The sequence below is a fragment of the Nyctibius grandis genome, chromosome 5 (genome assembly GCF_013368605.1).
Source record: "Nyctibius grandis isolate bNycGra1 chromosome 5, bNycGra1.pri, whole genome shotgun sequence".
NCBI lineage: Eukaryota > Metazoa > Chordata > Aves > Nyctibiiformes > Nyctibiidae > Nyctibius > Nyctibius grandis.
In genome coordinates this window covers 34,107,296-34,124,089 of record NC_090662.1, presented here as the reverse complement: position 1 = coordinate 34,124,089, position 16,794 = coordinate 34,107,296, and the positions used below count along the sequence as shown (strand labels likewise).

The window sequence follows — 16,794 nt, the reverse complement described above, 5'->3', positions numbered from 1 at the left end:
ATGTATTTTATCTAATAAATATTTTCATGTACTGTAGCTGTCACCCAGGCAAAAACTCACTCAGAAACCTCTCGAGAAATCTTATTAATGGGTACATGCCCAACGTGTGACAGAAGCTGTGTCCAACTCAAATTTCACTGCAGTCATGCTGTTCCGAAGAACTCGTGTCCCTTCCTGTTGTTGAAAAAGCTGTTCCATTGACGTACTATATCGTCATAGCCTACCACACCACCCTTCCTGACATAAGCAGAAAGCTGCAAAGGAATGAGTAGTAAGATCGTAGTAAGCTCTAAATGTTAACTTCACAACTCTAAGGTAATTTCAAGAGGATGCATATATGAAAGTTATAAGACAAAATAATTTATTATTTCATGTATCAACTGCTAATTTTCTTCTTAACTAGGGACACCTGAAGTTTGGCATCCAAAACTCAAGCTTCTATAGTAAGCTTCTCACTCATGTGAACTACTTCAAGATTTTATTTCCTTTATCCTGTGACAGGAATAGCTGCTCAAGTGAAGTTCTGGGGCTTGGGAATATTTTCAAATAATGAATGAAACAATCTGAAGTTATCCTGATAAAAACAGTAAGCAGCAAGTCCTAAAACTATCAGTTAATTTTGATAATTTAATATGCCATTTTTAGTCATCCAAACTCAATACTGTTATGTACAAAATCCACTGAAAATAAAAAAAAAAATTAAATTTTATCTTTCAAATGTAAAAGCGCAATTAACACAGGCAAAGTTTTTGTAAGAACATTACATTTCTATTAAATTCACTGGCTGCATAAGAGCCTACCATGTATATTGCCCACACTAAAGAGAGTGAGGATTTTATTTTTTTTTAATTTGGAATAAGTCTGGCAGTTGACAAATAAAAGTTTTACTGCCACCATAATTACGGTACATACATCCAAAAATGCATAGCACAATTGTTTTCATAATTTTCAGTTTTACTAACTTTAAGAAACTTAAGTAGAGCAACAGTAAGATCCGTAAAGTTCAAAAAATAATTACCATAAAACCTTGTATCAAGTAAGTGTGCACAGAACAGCCACCCTGAATTGCTTTCTCCAGAATTCTGATAGCTTCCCAAAGACGTTATTTACCCCCAATAAACATTCTTCCTTTACAGCACTGAATGGATTTTCTGGAACAAGATTTACATTTATGATCTTTCATGCATTACATATTCACAATCTGGAAAGAAATGGAAGGCCTTCGTACATGTCAGCCTTTAATCTTATCCAGTCCTGAAGTCTCTGCAAAGTTGTTTTTTCTTGTGTTAATATTTTTGCAGCTTTTCTCAGTTTTTCTTCATTTAGTTCTAAATAACGAATTCCATCTGTCTGCAGCTGATTGAGTTTCTCTTTGCGACTTTCATCCAGAGGTATGTCTTCATTCATAAGAGGGTTAAATCTGAAATAAGTATCTGGAGGTAACAGTGCATCCAGCATGGTGTGAACTTCTGCATTGAAAACAAATGAAGGAAACAGTTACATTTACACTAGACAGACAAACAGTCCTACAGTCTCTGAACAAGTGCTCTGGAGTGACACAGTAAGTGTAAATATTTGCTGCTTTGCCAAGTAAACATTTTTCCACCATTGCCTTATCAAAACCCTTTCTCATTATGACCCTGGAGCTCTGTTTACTCTGGAAAAGCTTCATCTTTTATTCTAAGACAACTTCACTGGTATGACAATTAAGAAGGCTTTGCAGCTATCCAGATTTTTAATTACATGTACATTCCATTCTTTTCCAAGTGAGAGCGAATTCTGAAGAGCAGGAATGTAACTTAAAATGATTGAATCGTTTTGGTTGGAAAAGACCTTCAAGATCATCAAGCTCAACCATTAACCTAGCACTGCACACTAAATCACATCCCTATGCACCACACCTACACATCTTCTAAATACCTCCAGGGATGGTGACTCTACCACTTCCCTGGGCAGCCTGTTCCAATGCTTGACAGCCCTTTTGGTGAAGAAATGTTTCCTAATATCCACTCTAAACCTCCCCTGGCACAACTTGAGGCCACTTCCTCTCGTCCTATCACGTGTTACTTGGGAGAAGAGACCAACACCACCTCGCTACAACCTCCTTTCAGGTAGTTGTAGAGAGCAATAAGGTCTCCCCTGAGCCTCCTTTTCTCCAGGCTAAACAACCCCAGTTCCCTCAGCTGCTCCTCATATGACTTGTGCTCTAGACCCTTCACCCATCACGAAGGCCCTTCGTTGCCCTTCTTTGGACTTGCTCCAGCACCTCAATGTCTTTCTTGTAGTGAGGGGCCCAAAACTGAACACAGTATTTGAGGTGTGGCCTCACCAGCGCCAAGTACAGGGGGATAATCACTTCCCTCATCCTGCTGGCCACACTATTTCTGAGACAAGCCAAGATGCTGTTGGCCTTCTTGGACACCTGGGCACATTTACATACTCCCATTCTGGATACCCATGATTTGTTACACTCAGTACTAACGGAAGTAGGCATTATGAAAATCACAGCTCTATCTTCTCTACTCTCAAAGACTGCAGTAAAAAATACGTAGGTTTAAAGCTTTCTTTTGTTTGCAACAAATTAATTTTTTATAAACTACTACAGGTTTTGGGTTTGAATTTAACATTCATTTAATTTAAAATGTTCAAGTTAAATTATAACAGTTCAGTTAACTAGTACGATAATAAACTGGCTATGTAATGTATTTTTATGTTCCTCTCTTCCTTTTTCCCTCTGTTTTATAACCTATTTTCTCTCTCCTTTTAGATCTCTCTTCGTTGGCTCCCTTAAAATTCCATTTGCATTACTTCCTTCATCTTTCATTCTCTTTTCTTTTGATCTTCTTTGCATTCTTACCACTCTCCTTCGTTCTTTTAAACATCTACTGTTATATAAAAATTTTAAAGTGAAAAAAATATCATGGGTAAGACTACAGCAAAAGATTCTTGTTAACCTGAAATCTTCTCTGCTTGGTCCCTTCTCTGTAAATTCCTCAGCTGTGTCTCTGTTCTTGCCTCACCACATCCAGTCTTGCTTGCCCTACTAAATACTCTCGCCTTCTTCCTTCATAATATAACTTCTCATTTGCTCAAATCTACTCTCCCCTCTTTCCATTTCCTTTCCTTTGGTCTCCACAATGAACTTCCCCCCTCTTCCCCATTACATTTCTTGCCTGATTTTTCAGCTGCAACGGAACTTTTTCTTCATTTGATAGAAAGTGGACAGCATATCTCTTCTTCCTACAATCCCCACGGCTTTTCCACGATTGTGCAAAAAAACAAAGGCGGCCCAAAATCTAGCTTTTTCTTACTAATGACAGTCAGTTGACAGAGATCATGCAGCAAGGGATCTAGACCCTAGGAGTATTTCTTGTTCCCTAGCTTTTTACGGTATCAGTTTCCTTTGTAAGGGGAAGGGAAGCATCTGCATATCAATTTAAATTCTAATATTTCCTGCTTATAAAAACAAAAGAGACGTAAACTGCTAGCAATAGAGTTCCAGTGTACTCCCATCCTAGGAACAGAGTTTATTTTGGAAAACACATGCTTGGCTCCTCCTGACAGCAATGAAAGTCATGACCATTGGTAGATACAGTCTAGGCCTTGGAAAAGCACATGTATAATAGCACACATAGAAAAGAACAGAACTAAAATACTTTTTCCAGAAGCTGCTGAAAATCAATGTTCTATATTAACTATTAAGCATTTCTGTTTATGGGAAAACCAAACCAAATATAAGAAAATATGATTTTTCTATTGAAATGAATTCCTGAGTAAGCCTTGAACCTAAAACACAAGTAAAAACATATAACTTTGTATAAATCCTGTTGGATTATCATTGTCATTCTGATAAATTTTAAGGTATCTTTTATCTTTAGCATACCTATGTCATCAACCTCATATTAACAGTTGAGAACTCATAAACGAAAAGAGCTTAGCATCAAGAGTGAAGATGAAGATTCACAGAGATAAGGCTAAGAAACACATTCATATGACCATCTCCAGAAAACCTGTAATACTGGCACTAGAACACCAACCATACATAATGAGTTACGAAGAGACATGTTTCAAGTAGTTTCAATGTGGCAGGTAGAGAGAAGGGGAAAGACAAAAGGTTGCAGATTGCTCTCTGAATTTGAACTATCATTCTAAGAAAGATAAAAAACTGAAAACAGTCACCATACAAATGTATCTTATGACACCAACCTTCTGTATCAGTTGCACTGCTGATAACGTTTGTGAGTTTGGCTTTCAAACTGGTGTATGTGACATTGGTCTTTCCCTCGCTTTCATATCGACCAGTGCCCAGCGATATTAGACACTGCAACGGAACATTTGGCCAAAGACACTTGCACTCATGAACTGCCAGTGCAGAAGGATTATTTAGAAGCAGACCTCCATCCTGTAAATTAAATACAAATGTTAGTACTACACATAACATATGGTCATAAAAGAAACTGCAACTATAAATTAAACTAGCATAGCACTAACATACAAAATCAATTAAATCAAACAAGCATTAATTTCCATCTTTCGTGCAACTGTTCTGTCTGCGCTATGCAGCAGCTGTGTAGCTAGGCTGCCTGGGCCTATGGACACTGTCAGAGCAGCTCATGGGTCTGTGGTCAGTTCTGTTAGGAGTATTGTATAGAAGAGGTAGGCTGAAACAGCAGCATTCACTGGAATACCTGAAGAAGTTACGACTTCATCTTCTGAAGAACTTTTAGGCAAGACATACACATATTGACAATTTCTTAAACAATCAAAAAGTCTGCATCTCAAAATGTTTATTACTGGTATTACAAGGATATATTCTGTAACAAAATCCAAATCACTACCTACAGATTCTAAAATAAAAAGATCACAAGAGCTAAGCTTGGCCAAAGCTGCTTTATAACACAGTCATTACATAGGATGCTATAGCCTGGATGTAAGACTTGGAAAATCACAGAATCATTTAGGTTAGAATGAGAGCCCATCTGGTCCAACCGCCCAGGTCAAGCAGGGTCAGAGCACGTTGCCCAAGGCCATGTCCAGTTGGGTTTTGAGTATCTCCACAAATCGAGACTCCAAAACCTCTCCGGGCAACCTGTTCCAGTGTTTGACCACCCTCAGAGTTAAAAAATTTTCTTGTGTTCAGATGGAATTTCATGTGTTTTCATTTGTGCCAGTCTTTTGTCCTGTCAGTGGGCACTGCTGGGAAAAGTACGGCTCCCCCATCTTCATTCCCTCCCATCTTTTATTCATACACATCGATGAGATCCCCCCTGAGCCTTCTCCTATCTAGGCTGAACAGTCCCAGCTCTCTCAGGCTCTTCTCATGAGAGATGCTCCAGTCCCTTAATAATCGTTGTGGCCCTGCGCTGGACTCCCTCCAGTATGCTCATGTCTCTCCTGTACTGCGGCACTGGACACAGTACTACAGACCCAGCCTCAGCAGTGCAGAGGAAGGATCATCTCCCTTGACCTGCTGGCAACACTGTTCTTAATGCAGCCCAGGATGCTGTTGGCCTTTTTTGCCACAAGGGTGCATTGCTGGCTCATGTTCAGCTTGTTGTCCACCAGGACCCCAAGGTCCTTCTCTGCCAAGCTGCTTTACAACGAGTCAGTCCCCGGTGTGGGTTACTGCATGGGGTTATTCCTCCCCAGATGCACGACTCTGCCTTTCCCCTTGTTGAACTTCATGGGAATTCTCCAGCCTGTTGAGGTTCCTCTGAGTCATGGCCCAACCATCTGGTGTACCAGCCATTCCTCCCAGGTTTGTACCATCTGCAAACTTCATGCAGGTGCGCTCTGTCCCATCATCCAAGTCATTAATGAAGATGTTAAATAGTATTGCCCCCAGTATTGACCCCTGGGGTACACCTCTAGTGACTTGCTTCCAACTGGACTTTGTGACACTGATCCCAACCCTCTGGGCCTGGTCATTCAGCTAATTTGCAATCCACCTCACTGTCTACTCATCTAATCCACACTTTGTCAGCTTGTCTATGATGTTAGAGAATATAAGTGTCAAAGACTTTACTAAAGTTGAGGTAAACAACATCACTGCTTTCCACTTGTCCACCAAGCTAGTCACCTCATTGCAGAAGGCTACCAGGTTAAGTCAATCATGAGTTCCCCTTTGTAAACCCATGCTGACTACTCATCATCACCATCTTGTCCTTCATGACACTGGAAATCCTTTCCAAGGGGATTTCCTCTATCACCTCCCGAGGGACTGGGCTGAGGCCAACTAGCCTGTAGTTCTCCAGATCTTTCTTCTTGTCCTTCCTGAAGATAGGAATGATATTTGTTTTCCCAGCCTCTCCCAATCACCATCATCATTTAAAGATAATCAAGAGTCACCTTCACAATGGCATCAGCCAGCACCATCAGCACTCATGGGTGCAACCCATCACGCCCTATGAATTTATGTATGTCCAGTTTGTTTATCTTCTCCCTCACCTCGTTCTCCTCTGCTAAGTCTAAGTCCTCCTTGCACCAGACTTTCCCTCTAGCTTCAGGGGCCTAGGATTCCTGAAAGTCATTTTTACTGGTAAAGACTGAGACAAAGGCAGCATTAAGCATCTTGGCCTTTTCCAAGTCATTTGTCATTAGCTCCCCTGCCCCATTTAGTAGCGGGCCCATGTTTTCTCTAGTCTTCCTTTTGCTGTTTATGTACTTGTAGAATCCTTTGTTGGTGCCCTTCACATCCCTCTCGAGATTCAACTCCAGGCTGGCTTCTGCTTTCCTAACCCCATCTCTGCAAGACTGGACAGTAGCTCTATACTCCTCCTGGGTCACCTGTCCCTGCTTCCACCTTTTGTACACTTCCTTTTTATGTCTGAGTTCAGTTAGAACCTCCTTGCTCATTCATGCCTGCCACCTTTGCTTGATTTCCTACTTGTTGGGATAGTCCTTCCTTGAGTTTGCAGGAGGTGATCACTGAGTATCAGCCAGCTCTCCTGGACCCCTCCTATCTTCAAGGCCATAGCCCATGGGATTCTTCCAAGCAGAGCACTAAAGAGAATGAAATCTGCTCTCCTGAAATCCAGGGCTGTAGTCCTGCTTTCTTCCCTGCTCCCTTCTCTTAGAATCTTGAACTCCATCATCTCATGGTCACTGTAGCCAAGGCTTTAACTTTTCACATCCCCGACCAGTTTTTTATTCTTCATAAGCATCAGGTCCAGCAAAGCACCCTTCCTTGTTGGCTCTGCCATCAACTGTGCCAGGAAGTTGTTATCAATGCACTTGAGAAATCTCCTAGGTTGCTTGAGCTCTTCTTCTGCATCGTCCTTTCATCAGGTATCAGGATGATTCAAGTCCCCCCTGAGGGCCATGCCCTGGGAATGTGAGGCTTCTTTAAGTTGTCTGAACATGAGAATTCAGCCCCAGACTAACAGGAACAAAGGCTACTCTTGTAAGTCTGGAAGTGAGGAGAGACATCTTTTGCTAGCAATACGTCACAAGCATAGGTAATGAGGCTGGGATAAAATACTTTAGGACTAGTAAGAATCAGTATGACTGACAATAGAATCATAGAATCTTTTTTGGTTGGAAAGGACCTTTAAGATCGTCAAGTCCAACCATTAACCTAGCGCTGCCAAGTCCACCACTAAAACATGTCCCTAAGCACCACATCTACTTGTCTCTTAAATACCTCCAGGGATGGTGACTCTACCACTTCCCTGGGCAGCCTGTTCCAATGTTTTACAACCCTTTTCGTGAAGAAATGTTTCCTAATATCCAATCTAAACCTCCCCTGGCACAACTTGAGGCCATTTCCTCTCGTCCTATCACGTGTTACTTGGGAGAAGAGACCGACACCCACCTTACTACAACCTCCTTTCAGGTAGTTGTAGAGAGCAATAAGATCTCCCCTGAGCCTCCTTTTCTTCAGACCAAACAACCTCAGTTCCCTCAGCTGCTCCTCATATGACTTGTTCTCCAGACCCTTCACCAGCTTCGTTGCCCTTCTTTGGACTCGCTCCAGCACCACAATGTCTTTCTTGTAGTGAGGGGCCCAAAACTGAACATAGTATTTGAGGTGCGGCCTCACCAGTGCCAAGTGCAGGGGGACGATCACTTCCCTCATCCTGCTGGCCACACTATTTCTGAGACAAGCCAGGATGCTGTGGGCCTTCTTGGCCACCTAGGCACACTGCTGGCTTTCTATATTGGGAATGCCTTAAAAACAGCAGTTACAAAGGCAAAACTTAAGCTGAAAAAATTATCAATAGCAGAGACGAAGAACTTAATTGCCATTCGAAATCTATACAAAGAAAACATGTAAAATATAAAAGAAACAGAATATTGACTACAATAAGTATTATGCAAAAGCTCCCTATATTCTAAAGCTCCCTGAACTCCTTATATCCCACACCTGACCATCACGTTACCAGAATAAAAAAAAGCAATTGGACTCAGGAATAGCTTAGAATAAAAAATGTTTTGGAGTTGATAAACATTTTACAGAAAGTCCTTTTAACTACAGCTGTGCTAGATAAATAACTAAAAACAGAATTACTGAGCTGAGTTTTTTGAGTTGTGTGTTTTTTTGTTTTTTTTTTTTTAATTAAGCTTTCATTTCATCCTACAAAAAGCTCTTTGAACTCCTTCTGGATACTGTCCACTTTGCTCAAAACACTGCTAAAATAAATGGTCTCTTCAGTGCCTGTTATCCTTTGCTTATGTTTAAAAAAGCTTCTACACAGAAAACTAAATACAAGGATGTTTTTGTCCTTGATATAATTCCCCATGAATCTTAATCTAAAATCTTAATAGTGCTTGTGGTGCTTACTTTATTCTTTAAATCCTAGATTAAAAACATGCTTACAAAATAATTTCCACTGATCTTGTCAATATAATTAAGCATGATTGCTTCAGCATGAGAAAATCAGTGTTATCAGAAGCTAGGGGACATATACTACTAGAATACAACAATATTTTTGTAATACTGACAAATAAAAGATCAAAGGAAGGTAAAGTACACGTACCTACACATACCAAATGTGTATTGCGATGATAAGTAACAGTTTTGTGCCATGATTTCCATATTTTAACATTCTCCAATTTAGGTTTATTGAAATGACAGCAAATATCCATTCCTAATAATTTTCAGTTTGGACACCTTTAACATAACTTCTAACATTTATACAGATACATGTCATTTTTGGAAGGTTAGAAGTAGGACTCGATAAGGAATGCAACTGATTTTTTCTGTCCCCTCAAAACATATTATGGTTGATAACGATCAATATTGTGCTTCAAATCAGCTTACTCTGTTAAATAAAGATGTTCATCACATTGCTCTTTTGCTTACAGTGATCAACTACTGAAGCAGTAAATAACATTATTAGTTAAATTGGACTCAGTGAAGGAAATACTGCAATAATTTATTTAATTCTGCAGCTCCAGAAAACTTAGAGCTAATTACATCCAACGCTGAAATTCTTCTGGAAAAATATTTCACAACTTTAAATATTAGTTGCAATGATTTCACATGTATGTGAATTCTAAGAAAACTGCAAACCACAAAGAGTTTTCCAGTTCTAAGATTAAAAAAATAGAAACTAACCTTTCTGATTCTGAATAATTCCTCTATCTTCATAAAACTGGACAAAAAGTCCTTCCTGAGAAATACATTAAACTAGCAACACAGAAATATTAAAGCCAGATCTAAATTTTTAAAAAAGTAATTTTAAGAAGTCACGACACATCCTTCTTCGTGCTTGTACCTGAGACACTGGAATACAATTCCAAGTGATCGACTCTGCAGTTTTGTACATTAGATATACTGAGATCACAAGAATCTTCACTGATCCTTGCTCTGAATTCCTATGTATTTAGTCTGTTGATTTGTTTTGGAGAACTGCTAAATTTGGTATCTTAATTTTTTTTTCCATTTCTTTTTAAGTTTTTCTATAGTTATATAATATTATAAAAACTAATCTACATTATTTATAACTTACCAATTAAAATATTTTTATTGTAAGCACTCAGCTTTTAAAAGATGTTTATAAAAATACATTAACCAAAATGCAATATAACCAAAAGACTGAACGATTGCTAGTAGTATAGAATGTCTTGGTGACTAACACAATAGCTTCCTCTTCCACATTAGTTTCTATGAGCTTTCTCGCCACTTCAAAGTTTCATGCAGTTAAACAACTGGAAGTAAACAAGGCTGATTTTTCTGATCTATGGGTACAGAGATGCCTGTTGGCCAAAATCTGAATTCTTGTTTGTCTCTATTTTCAGAAGGAAGTCATTCATTTTATGAGTCCATTCAATTTCAAATGTTCTGTTTTCTTTGTACAATCTCTTGCCTTTGATCCACCTATCACCCAATCTTAAATTTAAATTTTTCAGTTAGTATGATGGTAGAATTAGGATCTCCCCAGCATGCAGATGCAGGAGGGAAGAATGACAAATCAAGAATAGTAATCCAGAAGCAAAAATTTAACCCAAAAAATTAAGTTTAATGATTCAGGCCATGGACTGAAAAACATTCATGGCAGGGGAAAAAAACGAAAGCAAACACTAGTAAAATACTTTTTAGAAATACAGCAAAGTGGATAGTTGTGATGTGCTATGGGGAAAAATATGACAATCGCTGAAAAGATTAGGGAAACTAGGTTTAACTCGTGACAAGCTGCACTGCACACTCTATGGAATGACTGTGGGGAAGTTTCCTGTGTCTGACTCCGCAGGAATAAAACTGTATTTACACAGTAATGCATTGACAGAATGCAACCTTCAAAGTGTATGAATATTATTGCATTCTTTGTGCCCATTATCTATTTTATGGAATATATTTTCAGAACATAATTTATAATTGAAAAGCATGTATGTCATGGACCCATACTAGCGTAACACAATTCTGACCTCCCAAAACCTTCATATAAACAAAATAATGCAAACAAAAAAGGATCTTTATACCACATACAATGGTGTAAAAATCTTGTATATAAATTGATATTTTAAAGTATACTATAAGCTTCAGATGCAATTCTAATTCTACAAAGTAATGCTACCTTTATGCGTGGCCCTAAACCTTTTCAGTTCCTAATAAATTTAAGTTTCTTTTTGACAGACTCGAACGTCTTCAAATGTCCGTCCTTTCATCTATATTATTACACTGCTATGGTATGGTACTGTCTGTGTGCACACAGAAAAAGAGAGACAATATGAACAGTATATTAGATAAACGACTAGATTATCAACATACACTCGGGCTAAAAGCAAAACCAGTAGATCAAGTGAAGTGCTTATCTTCTTTTATTCTGTACTCATGAGGTCAAACTGGGAATACTGTGTACAGCTTTGGACACCCAGTTACAAGGCACTGAAAAAGTGGAATATGCACAGTAAAGAACCACTAAGATGGTTTGGGGGCTGAAGCACATAACATATGAGAAGAGATGCAGGGAACTCCATTTGCTTAACCTGGAAAAAGAGAAAGCCAAGGAGGAATCTAATCACAGTCCTGCACTACCTAAAGGGAAGACACAGCCAGACTCTTTCAAAAAGTGCAGAATAAGAGCCAGAGAAGCTGTGGAATCTCCATCTTTGGATATTTTCAAAACTCAGCTGGGCAAGGCCTTGAGCAATCTGACCTAACATTGAGGTTTATCCTGCTTTGAACAGGAGGCTGGACCGAATGACCCCCTGAGGTCCTGTCCTCCTCCAATTTTCCTAAGGTTCTATTCTATTTAAAGAAATACTATATGAATCACAGATGCATGTTATTTTAGCTGTAAAATTAAATTACATTTTAAAAGCTATTCTTATTAGGAATTGAACTTTGTCAGTCCAGTCTTAAGTCTTGTGGAAAATGCAAACATGCATTTTCCATATGCAACTCACCTTGGAATCCGTAACTGAAATGGTAACTTACAGGAACTCTTCAAATGACTAAACTGCTGACCAACATCCACAAAAATGTGCAATTGTCCCAAGTCCTGACTCAGGACTCAGTGTTGGGCAAACAGCCAGAGCAGACCCCTCATTCTCTCTGTTCTCCCATTCTCAGATTGTCTGGCCTTGCCTACCATTTCACCATCTCTTCTCCTTTAGCTAGTTCTGAACCCAATTGCAAACTCTCTTTTTCACTTCCCAAACATATATGAGTCACTCCTTCCCTTTAGCACAGTCAGTGCACTGGCAAGTACTAGACGTTTCTTCATATCTTGAACTTTGCAAAACCACTCCACACTTGAGTCAACTTAATTTGCTGGCAGCACAATGAACACAAAGTGCCACAGTAGGAATGTTAATGCAAGTAAGTGCTGAAAAAGGGTGTATAACTTTCCTAAAGTCATCGTGCAGGTAAACAGTAGGGAAGAAGACTTTTTTAAAATTTCTAATAAAAACAATGGAAGTAATCAAATACATTAATCTTAAAATGGAGCTTAATACATATAAAACTAAGCTTGTTAGTGATAGCAAAGCAGTGACTCAGGGATTGGGACATTACTTTCAGTCTTTTGCCAAAGGCTGTCCAAGCGGTAAACATTCAATTGTTATGTTTTCTTTAATATTTTATCAGTTAATTCCTGAGTGAACTCAATGAAGTGTTTTTTTTTTAATACAGATTTTTCAAAAAAATTCCCCATGCAACCATAATCATTTTTTTAGGGCTTGCTGGTCATTAGCCAGAAGTCTAAAGCTGTACTTAATATTTTCTATAAGTTTTCTGATAGTTGCAAAAGAGCGAGGGAAGGCTTCCTCATTATTTGACTACCAGATCATAAATTATTTAAAATAGGAAAAATACACTTTTGTAGGCATATGCTCCAATGAAAACTCTCTGGTGAAGATACCCTGCTTGTGCAGTTCTAGGGATAAAGAAAGGCCTGGTTAAACGTTATGAAATAGATAGGGGCAAATTCTACAATCAGAAGTAAAACACGTTGGGCAAGTCTCAATGAAAGCAAATGCTCCAGACCACTTGGGAGCCTGGTAGCACAGAACCTTCTGAAAACCTTGTTCCATTTAAATAATTATGGTGAATGTGTGTAAAGTCACCACTCACATATTTAAGTCAAAACTTTAGAAACCATTATATAAAACTAAGATGTTGAAAAAAAATCAGTTTGAACCATAATTTGCCATGTTGTTTCTAACAAGTTCAGAATACTCTGTGCATTCATAGGCTATTATTGCATTTCCTAATTTTGTCAGACTCAAGTTGTGCCTTGTAGTTGTTCTGTGTAACATCCTGTGTGCTGCACAGTTTCACTTAAATGATGACAAGCTTTGTGAAGAAAATAATCTAGCACTGGATGAAGGATATATAACTTAAGAAAGCCAAGTGTGATATTTGGAAGCTGAGTTTGTTGGCTCCATAGTAACCATTTCACCTCACTGCCTATGCAGACATGCTTTGCATTTTAGTTTGTTTTTACAGACTTGCTCTGTTGTTTACTTTCATTGTCTTTGTGGAAAAGTGGAGACAGAATCAGTACAAAGCTATCACAGGCTAGGACAAGACAGGCTAAGATTCTGAATGGACTTTTGAGAAGTATTTTTAAAATTCTATGTTTAAAGTCAACATAAAGATAATAAATATGCAGATTATGGACAGGGCTTATTGCTTCAAATGAGTTGCTTCACTATTACAAGCAGTTACTTCTTAGAAAAATTAAAATAACTACTCAAAAACACTTACTATAGTTTCCATAAGTAAAAAGGGTACACCTTGCTGAATCATTCTGTAAAATCAGCTCAATACATTTACAAAGGTGGTAGCAGATGTTCTCAGAGTAGAGACAGGAATGAGAAACAGGAGAGTTCTTTTACTACCTATAAGATCTACTCATACAGGTAACTTCAAGATTCACATCCCAGCCCAGTCCTCTCATTGTACCAGGCATCCAGTGCCATTATGAGAATGTTTGTATATTCACATAAGGTTTTAAGTCAAACATGACTGGGCTACCAAATTACATCTTTTAATATATGCTTTGTGAAAAAGGAATCTATACATTCAGATTTAACTGTGCAATAAATTAGCCCCTACAGTGTTCAGCACAAATATACTCTCCTCAATACAAAGGTTACATAATCACCCTGTTCTGTTAAATATATACAAAAATGTGTGAAATACTGCATTAATTATGGCTCTCCTCTTGTGAATAATCAGTCAGTCTGGTCACAGTACTACTGAGGATGAAACTGCCAGCAAGTACAGGAAATCTTTATGTCCCTGCACAAACTATTTTGACACCATAAAATACATAAAGTTTTATAAACATGAAACAGTATAGAAGTAGAATTGTTTCCTCTATCTTGGTGACAGCAGCATATGGCGGTGACAATATTTCTGACATCTCTGTCTAAAATGTACAGTGCACTAGAAAAATTTGTTTTAGCTTCATTCTAATGGTGGGTCTGATCCACTCTGCTGCATGAGATGAGAAGATTTTTTAATAAGTTAGATAATTTTCTATAAAGCATACAATGTCCTATAGTTCTCTCTCTATACAAATATTTCATGCAATTTACTTAGAAAGATTCACCCTTGCTTCATAATCATGCTGACAGGGATGCTACTGGGTCAACTACATACAATTTATGATGTATTCTGCACTATGCTGTTTCCCAACAGAGGCCTTAATTGGTGACAGGTATTAATGCAATCCTCCTACACACCAAATTTCTAACATTTCAGAATGAACCGATTCCGTTATTTAAGGAGAGGCAGAGATTCTCCTTTAAATTCCTGAAATAAACGTCTTGTGCTCATTACTTTCTAAGGCTATCTCAAAATTATGATTTCTTTTCAGACACTAGAAAAACAAACATACTAGAACTGTGACAAGTAACTGCTCAAGTGCGCACTGAAAAAGGGATTCCCCTTGAACTGGCTAATCAAAAAATAATTTAGAAAATGTTTGTACAGGAAATGAAAATTAAATGCATTTATATTTATATTATTGAATGCCACTAAAATTAAAGTATCTATCAGAAGCTACATTACCTACATTTGTACTTCTACTACACCAGTTGCAAAAAGAGAACACTTTATACTGAGGTCACATTACGTAAAGTAAAAAAAAAAAAAAAAATCTAATAAAGTTAGAAAGTTTACTGAAAAGCTTCCTTTTCAATACAATTGTTCTCCCATACAGTATTTATCATTTTTTTCCTAAAAATTAGCAACACCGTAATACACTGTTTGCATACACAGAAATGTTATGCTAAATGCTTCTGAGAGCTATCAATACTTTTGCTATTATAACCTAAACATTTAATAATATATTTTATATTATTTTATCCTACATTAGCCATGTTTGCTCTTGACGTTTCTTCAGAATGAATGGTTGGCTGAGGTAGACTACTAGGTGATTATCTTAAATTATTAACTCATCCCAGTGAGTCATTAATTCACAGAAAATGACCAGCTGCTCTGAAGACATTACTGAATTCATGGTTTTATGTCAGATATGGAAAATGTACTTACACTGTACTGATTAAGATCTGCTAAATACTAGCAGACATCATGAAACAAAGAATTATTGGGCAATAAAATATATTGTCATTAAAAGCACAAGCTGTGCACTGCAGATTTAATTACATGAATTCTGCAATGAACAACAGGACACATCACCAAAACAGTATTTAACTGTGGTTCCCAAATGATGAATTGCCTATAATATTACAAGTGAGGATCATAGTGTGCAACCTAAGAGAAAAAGCTGGCCTGTGGCTGAATCTATACTGGCCCCAAACAAAGGCCCAAGCTCAGGTTCTCCATATGATGTTTGTGAAGCACAGGCAAGGTTCAAGAGTAGACCAAAAAAAAAATCCCTAACAAAAAAGAAAGGCAACCAAAACCCGCCATGGATCCAAATAAAATCCTTCTGGATTCAGATGATGCTAGATGTCTCAAGTCTAGAAGGTTTGTCCTTTCTGACAACAATTAACTTAGGAAGCATATAAAAACTGTTTGCTACAACAGGATATATCAGACTAAGGAGAAAGCTTTAGTAGTTACACAAAAGAATCACATTACTATAAAACCTCCACAAGTGAGCAAGAAATTCCAGATCCAGAGGTATCCTAATCCTTGTGAAAGCTGACCACGTTAGATTTTCAAAATTCTTTAAATTTCATTTCCCAAGCTAACAATGTAAATATTCTTAAGACTCGATATATTTTTACATCAGTAACCTGATTACAGTTATTAATATTACTAACTGATATTAGTTTTGCTAACTAATTGGTCTATACTTTTAGCTGTCAGTTTACTAAGGAATAGTAAAATGACAGGAAATTCAAAACGCTTTAAGGAAAATACAGCAGAGTATGAAGAGAAGTAGTGACTCATAGGGAATCCAGGTGATTCATATTATTGGATATATCATTGATAAATGCTACTCAAAACCTGCTGGTCATTCATCTGTTTGAAACTACAATAATCAGAATGTTGTAAGCTAACTCTACAGACAACTTCTAAAACTAAATATATTACAGACTCCACAAATTTCATTTTATCTTTCATATTGTAGTTTCAAACTGATATTTGATTTCCCATAAAACCCCCCTTTTTAATAAACTATTACTTAAATTTCTTAATACAATTTTATTCTCTATTCATTAACTCAAACATTTCATTTCATTGCAGCCAAAACAAAGCAGGTTCATAACTAAGGATTTGATCTTAAAATGGATAAAATTTAAGAAAGTGAACTAATTATTGGAGATAATTGCTGTGAAGAGTTCAGGATTTGGATATGAACTACCTAGTATTTGTATCCACAGTGGGAGGGTGGGGGAAGGGGGGGAAAGAACTGAAGGTAATGTTCT

General features: G+C 37.7%; 1 protein-coding gene across 1 annotated transcript in view; it reads right to left on the bottom strand.

Moving 5' to 3' along the window:
* Positions 1–338: 338 nt before the first annotated feature.
* PNPLA8 (patatin like phospholipase domain containing 8) overlaps positions 339–16,794 on the bottom strand; it is a 44,824-nt gene continuing 28,368 nt past the window's right edge. The window contains exons 9-10 of the mRNA XM_068401039.1: positions 4,207–4,402; positions 339–1,469 (exon numbers count right to left, since the gene is read on the bottom strand). Of these exons, the coding sequence (XP_068257140.1) occupies positions 1,195–1,469; positions 4,207–4,402 (471 nt within the window). The 3' untranslated portion in view covers positions 339–1,194. The remainder of the gene's footprint in view (positions 1,470–4,206; positions 4,403–16,794) is intronic.